General features: G+C 56.2%; 1 protein-coding gene across 3 annotated transcripts; it reads left to right on the forward strand.

Annotated features, from left to right (window-relative positions):
* The first annotated feature begins 1 nt into the window (after position 1).
* HMOX2 (heme oxygenase 2) lies at positions 2-7,758 on the forward strand. Of its 3 annotated transcripts, none has more exons than XM_048493582.1 (6): positions 2-237; positions 877-1,015; positions 2,939-3,059; positions 4,644-5,135; positions 6,913-7,033; positions 7,119-7,758. In XM_048493582.1, exons 2-6 carry the CDS (start codon positions 918-920, stop codon positions 7,244-7,246), a joined length of 960 nt encoding a protein of 319 aa, XP_048349539.1. In that variant the 5' UTR covers positions 2-237; positions 877-917; the 3' UTR covers positions 7,247-7,758. The 3 variants fall into 3 exon arrangements, with proteins under 3 accessions (XP_048349539.1, XP_048349537.1, XP_048349538.1); XM_048493580.1 differs by having other exon boundaries at positions 3-157; XM_048493581.1 differs by having other exon boundaries at positions 3-157; positions 881-1,015.
* Positions 7,759-9,172: the final 1,414 nt, after the last annotated feature.

The following is a 9,172-nucleotide window of genomic DNA, read 5'->3' on the forward strand; positions in this document are numbered from 1 at the left end:
GCATTTAAAGGCCCAGAGGTTGCGTCACAGAGGTGGGGCGGGGCTTACCCGGCGCGCGCGCCTCACTTCGCTGCTCGGGGTCCGGCCGAGGAGGTGACCGGAAGTGCAGCTACCGGGCCCTAAAAGAAGACGCGGAAGTGGACTGAGGTGCCGGCAGGTGAGGGGGGTGCCTCCGAGCATGTGCAGAGTGTCCCGTTAGCCGCCACCACCTCTTGCACCGAGCTGGGCTTCGTGGAGGTAGATTGCTCCTGCTGGTGGAGGCTCCATTCCCGGGAGCCGAGGCACGGCGATGTCCCCGGGCCCCTTCTGGTTGGTGGAGTGCGGCCTCGGCAGAGTAGGGCGCGGCGGTGGCCGCCTGTGGGAGATCCCGCAGCCCTGCGAGGTAGGCCAGCGTGGCCGGGGGGTGCGGGGGCAAAGGAGGCTGCGCGGAAGTAGCCCGCTGCAGAGAGGCCCTGGCCGGCCGTGGGGCCAAATTGGCGCCTGGGCCGTGGAGGGGGGGACGACTGCGCCTCCACATGTCCCCGTGGAGACAGAGGGCCGCTTTGTCGCTGGCTGGCACCGCCGGCTGCGCAGCCACAGGGGCGCTTTGTCCTCCTCCGCCCGCCTGGGCTGCCTGCATCTGGGCCTCCCCGCCATCGGGCCCCTCCTGCCCCCCTGAGAGCGGTGTGACTTACTGCCTTGCGAGGTGGGCCCACAGGCTGCACGACCCTTGCCCAGGCCGGGCCTATTCTTGCTGTCGGAAGGGCTGGCTGTCCTAGTGGGGACTGAGCAGGATCCTGCGGAGGGAGGCAGCTGCGGGGCGGGGGGGGGGGAATCCCCAAGCACAGCAGCCAGGCGGCCCAGCTCAGCCGTCTCATGTGGCTCTTTGTGTGCAAGACAGGAGAAGAGCTGAGTGAGGCCTCCAAGGGACCAGACCGATGGAGAGGACACTGCCGTCCGAGGCTGCCACCGAGGGACTGGAAGTGCCCGAGGAGACCCTCTCCTATGAGGATCTGGAAGAGGAGGGCAGCACCAGGTGAGTGCTCCTCTTCCTGGGGATGGAGACGGGACTCTCGTGGCGAGAGAAGTGGCCAAATCAGTCCCTGCAGTCTCAAGTGGGTTGGATGCTTCTACCCGGATCATGGCAACCTTTTAAAAACAGCACCTCTTACCAGGCCGCAGGTCAAGCAGGGCCTCCAGTGGGCTGCCGCTTCTTCAGGGACTGAATCTGCCCCACAGCAGGATTACCACCCTGGCTCTTAAGTAAGGGGTGGGCACAGCTCAACTCCCCCCTGCAAGGCTCCAGTAAGGGAACCTGGCCCGTGTATCTGCTCTTGTGAAAGACTCTGACCAGCCCACTTGAGCCAGTCATGTTGGGGGCCCCCTGGGAACGCTCTGCTGTCCAGGAAGGTGGAAGAGGTGAGGCAGGCTCTGAGATCATCTTGCGAGCTGCAGTGGTCCTGACCTCCTTGGAAGGTGAACTTGGGGACTCATCCTGCCTGTGCCGGGGGGAAGCTGCTCTCTGGAAAGGGCGCTTCAGGAGTCTCTTCCAAGGTGCCTGGATTCCTGCCTTGCTCTCTTGGGAGAGCCTCCTGCGCACACCCTCCTGACCAATGGGGCAGCTTCCTCATTAAGGCCTCCGGCCCCCCCAGTCCTCAAGGACAGAGTAGCTCCAGAGCCGAAGAGCTGGCACAGGAGTTGGGGGTCAGGCCACGGTGCTGTTGACGGGGTTTGAGTTTGAAATAGGGAGTGGGCATTGCCATGGGGTGCATTACATTTTGGCAGGGACCACTCCTGGATCCTGTATGGGGGCTTCTGGCAGGGCCTGATCAATGCTGTTGGAGAGACCAAAAGCTTGAGAAGTTCCCCGCCCCCCTCCTTAAACTGCGGTGTGAAAACAATCACACCGCATTCAGCAACTGCATCCACGTCTCTGGCCGTTCTCAGTGCTCTGGATAGGCCTTGCTGGGACAAGGTCTGCTGTCAGCTGGTTTTGGATTATCCTGATTCATGGGGAGCTTGTTGGCGCGGAAAATCAAATGCTGGCTCGGGTCTGGATGCAGTCGTGGTGTTGGAAGCGGGCCTGCCCACAACCATGGATATGACCCTTGTCAGTGGCCAGGATGAGCCCCTGAGGGTAGCTTGCTGTTAATTTGTTGTTGTTCCATGCCCCGTAGCAGCTGAAGGGACAGAAGCACCCCTGAGTCGTGGAGCATTTCGTCCTGTAGGCGTTGGCTCCAGACGGAGTACCAAATCTGGTTCAGGGTTTTAGTTCTGACATCTAAAGCCCTAAATGGCCTGGGACCAGCATACCTATGGGACCACCTCTCTCAATATGACCCCACTCACCTAGTAACAATATCCGATGATCCCCGGTCTGAAGAGCATCTGGCTGTCCTCGGCTTTCTCTATCATAGCCCAGGCCTGGCGGAACACTTGGTCCAATGAGACCGGGGCCCTGTGGAACTGCTGAGTCCCTCCTGCTGGGCCTGCAAGACAGATGTGCTTCGCCAGGGTTAGGGTACAGTTGAGAGCAGCAACAGGTGTGTTTCCATATTAGCTGGCTTCCCTTTCTTTCTTTCTTTCTTTCTTTCTTTCTTTCTTTCTTTCTTTCTTTCTTTCTTTCTTTCTTTCTTTCCTTTTTCTCTTTCCTTTCTCTTGTTCAGTTATATTGGATCTGTTTAAGATACAGGGTTGGGAATTTTTCTGAGCCATTCCATCCTTGATTGGACTAAGCACCATCTTTATGTATCTTTATACTGTTTATATGTTTTAGTGTATTATGGTTATTATAATTTTATGTGTTATAATTTTCATTGTTTTTATTCCATGGCAGATGGCAGAGGAGAGCAGGAAAAACCTCAAATAAATAACAGGCCAAATCAAACGGCTTCTTCTTTTCATCCCCTTGATCCTAGCTTTAAAAAAAACAAAACTCTTGTCTTCCTCTCTCTCCCAGGAGCCCCACAGACCTGTCAGAGCTGCTGAAAGAAGGGACCAAGGAGTCGCATGACCGGGCTGAGAACACTCAGTTTGTCAAAGACTTCCTGAAAGGGAAAATCAAGAGGGAGCTTTTCAAGGTAGGCCCCGCTTCTTTCTCCTGGTCCTGTGGACATGTGAGGCTGTCGCTCAGGGTGACAGCCTTTTGTAATCAGTGAGTGCTGCCTTGGAGTAACAGCTGAGTCAGTACCAGCAGTTTGCATGACTTGAAATAGACCTCTGAACCAGAGTGCCAATTGCCAGGTTCATTATCCATAAAGTTTCTGCAGCCCAAACAGCGGTCACAGTGATGCTTTTATTAGAAAGTAGTGAGCTCCAGGCCTCTCAAGTAATGAACATATATACCAGGTGTGTTTGTGTTCATGCACTGGCCTAAAATTGTGTTTGGGATTACTGGCACTTCCCCTCTACCATTTTCCCTTTCTCTAAAGTCTTGCTGAGAATCCCTCCAGTCCCTTAGAAAGATCTGTGGCTGCTATTCCCCTTACACGCAAAACAGAAATGTTCAAGAGGATATGTGTAAAGAATCCAGCCTCCCGTGCAGTCAGCCAGTCTAGCTGCGGGCTTTTGTAATGGAACAGGGCTGTCACCCTATTGCAGCATTTATTGAATTCATGGTCTTATCTCGTTTCTGTGTCTTTTTCTTGTACATTTTTGCATCCTGCTCTTGGCCTTGTTCATAGTATGAGAGGGAGTTTCAGTTGGTGGTTCATAGAGAGGGAGTTTCAGTTGGTGGTTCTGCTAACACACAGGTGCAAAGCAGTAGGACCACCACCACCCCAACCCCCAAGCTGAATTCTTCTTTCAATGCAGATGGTGATGTTCTTCTGTTGTAATCTTTGCATTCTTTATAACACCCCTCCCACTTTCTGGATATTTAAAGATGCAGATGTATCAATTCCTGTTTGTGTCTGAAGAGAGCTGTGACTCCCATAAATTGGCACCCTGGAGCTCTTGTTGGCCTCTGAAATCCTACTAGCCTCAAATCTAACTGTTCCACTTGCTCTGTCATCTAGTTTTGTTGAAATCCTGTCTAGTGGGAATCTCAGATCAGCTGAGTGAATTGCAGGGTTCCGCTCCCCCCGGCCCTGTATTTTCTGTCTTAGTGAGAAAAGCAGGCTCTAAATGAAGACAACAAACAAATACTCTTAGCATCCCACCTACTCCACCGCTATTCCTCAATGGCCTGTTTAGTTTTCCTGTTCCTGGCTTCAGGGTGCTTTATGGCCCTCCCCGGGTCGAATCTCGTCTCCGGCAGGTGGCTCCGTCTCCACACTGCTATTGTGGAGTTTGCAGGGCCCTGGAGAACAGTGGGATCAAGGGAAAGGCTAGTCAGGGATTAAATCAGAAATCCAGACGGACTTGCCTTCTGCTGCACCCAGGTTGACAACCTGCTGAGCAAGGGACAGCCCCCGCTGTGAACTTCTCTTCCTCCTGCCAGATTCCACAAAGGCCTCCTTGAAGCCACACCTGACCTGCTCCTTGCTGGGAACGGAGAGGGGACCAGGAAAGTGTGGGGACAAGGGCCAGAGAACTGTCTGACTGCCTTTCCTTGGTTGCTTGCTGGGTTGGGTCCCCCGGAGAATGTTTCTGCCAGAGGCAGTCCCTGGTGAGAGGGGGCCAGTGGCAGACGGAGCCCCTCACACGCTTTGCTTCCCTTGCAGCTTGGGACAGTGGCACTCTTCTACACCTACTCTGCTCTGGAGGAAGAAATGGAGCGCAACAAGGACCACCCAGCATTCGCACCTCTGTATTTCCCACTGGAGCTGCACCGGAAGGAGGCCCTGGAGAAAGACCTGGAGTATTTCTACGGGGAAGATTGGCAGGGGAAGATCCGGTGCTCGGAAGCAGCCCAGAGCTACGTGGACCGGATCCGGCATATTGGGCAGAATGAGCCAGAACTGCTAGCAGCCCACGCCTACACCCGCTACATGGGGGACCTCTCTGGAGGGCAGGTGTTGAAGAAGGTGGCCCAGCGAGCACTGAGGCTGCCCAGCACTGGCGAAGGGGTCCAGTTCTACACCTTTGAGAACATCCCCAATGCCCAGCAGTTCAAGCAGCTCTACCGGGCGCGGCTGAACGCCCTGGACTTGGAGCAGGAGACCAAGGAGCGCATCGTCCAGGAGGCCAACAGAGCCTTCGAGTTCAACATGCAGGTACGGAGGGCTGGAGTGTTTGCACACCCCTCGTCGCAATGAGGTTCCTGCTTCCGCTCCTGGGTGTTTCTGAAGCCAAGAGGGGGTTGCTGTGGGTTTGGGTTGGGGGCCTGGTCCAGCATTTCCTTGCAGGAGTTTCAGCTTGATTTTCCTCATGGCAGCTGGTCCCGTCAGCCTTCTATCACGAAAGGGGGTACTTTTGTGGCACAGTTTCTCCCCCACCTCCCTCCCTGTCCACTGCGAGACAAGCAAGGATGTAGGTAAAGGGGGGGTTCTCGGGTTCAACCCCCCCATTCATGTCCGAAGCTCCGTCCCTCCGTTTGTGGGTTTTAAAAACATTTTAGGGGGGGTTGGTTTTTGGCCTGTAGGGGGGCATTGTTTGGGCTAGCAGCACCAAACTTTCCAGGATTGCTTGGGGGACTCTCCTGATGATACTAGCTGGGTTTGGTGAAGTTTGGTCCAGGGGGTCCAAAGCTATGGACTCCCAAAGGGGGTGCCCCCATCCTCCATTGTTTCCAATGGGAGCTAATAGGAGATGGGGGCTACACCTTTGAGGGTCCAAAGTTATGGAACCAAACTTCACCAAACCTGGGTGGTATGATTAGGAGAGTCTCCTAAAGATACCCTGAAAGTTTGGTGCTTCTAGCTTAACAATTGCACTCCTGACAGCAGGCACCCCCCACATTTCCCCAGATTCTTCTTTTAAATCCACCCCCTTCGGCATGAATTTAAAGGGAGAATCTGAGATCCTCAGTTTAGAAGAAGAAGAGTTTGGATTTATATCCTCCCTTTGTAGGAGACTCAAAGGAGCTTACAATCTCCTTGCCCTTCCTCCCTCACAACAAACACCCTGTGAGGGGGGTGGGGCTGAGGGAGCTCCGAAAAGCTGTGACTAACCCAAGGTCACCCAGCTGGCGTGTGTGGGAGAGCACAGGCTAATCTGAATTCCCCAGTTAAGCCTCCACAGCTCAAGCGGCAGAGCAGGGAATCAAACCCGGTTCCTCCAGATTAGAATGCACCTGCACTTAACTACTACGCCACACTGAAAGTGATGCTGTTTCAGGGTGGGGGATAATCCACCCCAAAACAGCATCACTTTCAATGTTGTTTAACCAGGGACCCCAGTTTCTCCCTTTAAGGTGGATTCAAAAGGAGAATTTGGGCTCTCTAGTTTAAACACCATTGAAAGTGATGCTGTTTGGGGGTGGGTTCCAGCATCACAGCAGCTTCCGGGGAGGGTGGGGGGCTCCGATTTTGCACCGGGCTCCATTTTCCCTCTATGCCTCTGCCCAGAAGGGAAGGCAGAAAAAACTGTGGCCCCACCCCCGAACCCCCCCACCCCCATTAAAAATCTATACCTACGTCCCTGGAGGCCGTGGCAGTGTGCGCCTTGAAACAGGCCCCCACCCTCTGGCTCTCCTTTCCCCTCCTTGGCTTACTCCCAGGGAAACCAGCACCGTGCGCAGAGGTCACTCATAGCTGGGGCTGCTGCTGTTGTCTTGCCTGCAGGTTTCTAGTCCATTTATGATATTTTTAAAAATCTAGTAGTTCATGTAAGAGCCTCAGGACTAGCAGGCAGTGGTTTCAGAGTGCTCTTGCTGCTGCATCCCCCCTCCCCTCCCACTGAAATATACCTGCGCGATTCCCCCAGACAACTTGGCAGCTGCTGGTCACGAGGGTGCATCTGGGCTGGAGGCCAAGGAAGAAGGAAGGTCAACAGAGGGCAGGAAAACAAAACACCCCCCCCAGCTCATGCTCCTCTTGGCTTTCTCTGCAGGTTTTCGACGAGCTGGACAAGATTGGGGCTCTGGTTGTGGAAGAAGTCCAAGATGGCGGCCTCCCTGTGCATGATGGGCGAGGGGACATGCGCAAATGCCCCTACTACGCCGCCAAACTCGGTGGGTTTCCTCCTCCTGCCTTCTGGCTTGCTCACACCACCTTCTGCGGCTAACGGCGCTTTCCCTTTCTCTCTCCCTCCCACAGCTGGCAGTGAGGGCACCGGCTGCCCTTACCACCTCGCCCTGGCCATGCTGAAGCAGCCCCCCGTCCAGCTGGCTCTCGCTGCCTGCGTGGCACTTGTGGCAGGGGTGGCCGCCTGGTATATGATGTGAGCTGCCCGGGGGCGACGACTGCAGAAGACCACGTCTGCACTGGGTTGGCAGGACTGCACCTTCTTCCCACAGGCTTAAGGAACAATTAAAATCCAGTGCACAACAACCAAGTGCCCGACTCTTGCGTCTGAGGAAGGGGCCCCGCAGTTAGTGATCAGGGGCACCTGGGCTGTCTGTCGCACATAAAGGCTGCAGAAACTCATCCTTATCCTGGGAAGAGCTGTTCACCTTATCTTCCCCCCCCCCCTCTGGTAGAGGTGGGGTTTGGTCTTCCTCAGCTGTCAGCTGGAGGACACAAGGTAAGGCACCCCCCACCCCACCCCCAGCTTGTGCCTCCCCTTGGCAGTCCTGGGTGACTGTGAAATTCCAGGCCCAGGACACCAACCCCAAGTTGCAGGGCAAGAAGGGACCACTGACTTGCGCCAACAGAGACAAAACGAACCGCTTAATTGTCATGTAACTTATGGACAATGATGGGGCCTCTCCCACAATAAAGCTTATTGTTTGCTGTCTTCAGAATTGTTCTCTGATGGGGGTGCAACACACAAGCCTTTCAGGTCATAACTGGCCCCCATTTGGCTCTTGCCCCAGGCAGTCTTGAGGCCCACGTGCTAGAACAGGGGTCTGCAACCCGCGGCTTCAGTCTTTCAGCCTTCTACTCCAGCTTTCAGCCTTATACTGCAGCTCCACGTGGCCTGGGAGGGTAGCGTGGGCGTGTCCCTCCAGCCCTCCAGAGCAGCGCTGAAAGGAAAGGTGAGTGGAGGGGCCGAACCGGAGGCGGCTCCGTGCGTGAGGGCGCCGCTTTCTGCGTCCTCTCCACTCACCTCTCCTTCCAGCGATGTCTGGAGGGTTGGAGGGACATGCCCACGCTGCCCTCCGACCCCTGGAAGTCGGAGGGTAGCGTGGGCATGTCCCTCCAGAGCAGCTGCCATCCCCCCTCCGCCTTCCCCACAGCCGCCATCCCCCATCTGCCCCATGGAGCAGGTGGCTGCCTGCTCCGTCGGGCAGAGGGGATTTCCCTGCCCGGTGCCGCTGCCTCCCGCAGCGCGAGACGCAGCGGCACTGGGCAGGCCGCAGACGCCATCCCCCCTCTGCCCCACGCTGCCTGCTCCATTGGGCAGAGGGGGTTTCCCTGCCTGGCGCCTCCGCCTCCCAGCACTGGAAGGAAAGGTGAATGGAGGGTCTGAACTGCAGACGGCTCTGCTGAGCCCCCTCTCTGGCTCGATAGATCTTCAGGGCCGTGGAAAACAGGTCCAAATGGCTCTTTGGGTGGTAAAGGTTGCCTACCCCTGTGCTAGAAGAACCACCGCCCTAGATGGGGGGTGGGGGGATGGGCGGACAATGGGAATCACCTGTGGCCCAGCCCACTTGGAGGAAAAATGACCCCAAGGCCATAGGATGGAGAACCAGCCCTGGGCAAGGGGGCTTGCAATGGAGTCCTCCCCCCCCCCCCGATAAGGAGTCAGATGGGGAGGGGGCTGGAAGAGGTTTTTCCTCCCTGCAGCTGTTGGTAAACTGTGGCGATCAGCAGGAAGGCTACACGTTGTGTCTCAGCAGAGCAGCCCAACCACTCCCCCTTGAGCAAAAGGCCACTGCCTTTTCTCTCTGCCCAGGTGGCTCGGAATTCCCCTCCCCTCTGAGGGACAGCAGCTCTCCCTGGGCAGCCCTTCAAGGGGGGCAGCCTGCCCCCTTTCCTTGATATGAACGGGCTGGGCACTTCCCACCTTGGGAAAGCTCCAGGAAAAGCAGAGGAGGGGTTGGGGTGCCCCCCACCCCAGGCAGGCACTTCTGAAAGCAGCAGGAGAGACAAGCGGCAAGAATGCGAAAGGACCCCTCGAGCAGCGGGACCAGATGGGGCCGGGGGTTTCCTGCAGCTCTCCAACCCCTCCCCCAGCTGCTGGTCAGCAGGATCTCTCGGTTTGCCTC

The sequence above is a fragment of the Sphaerodactylus townsendi genome, linkage group LG04 (assembly GCF_021028975.2).
Source record: "Sphaerodactylus townsendi isolate TG3544 linkage group LG04, MPM_Stown_v2.3, whole genome shotgun sequence".
NCBI lineage: Eukaryota > Metazoa > Chordata > Lepidosauria > Squamata > Sphaerodactylidae > Sphaerodactylus > Sphaerodactylus townsendi.

Excerpts from the sequence above, each read along its gene's own strand:
- HMOX2 (XM_048493582.1), top strand. The coding sequence starts at position 918 with ATGGAGAGGACACTGCCGTCCGAGGCTGCCACCGAGGGACTGGAAGTG. Across the intron at positions 3,060-4,643 it reads TCAAGAGGGAGCTTTTCAAG|CTTGGGACAGTGGCACTCTT; the intron begins GTAGGCCCCGCT and ends CTTCCCTTGCAG. Across the intron at positions 5,136-6,912 it reads CCTTCGAGTTCAACATGCAG|GTTTTCGACGAGCTGGACAA; the intron begins GTACGGAGGGCT and ends CTTTCTCTGCAG.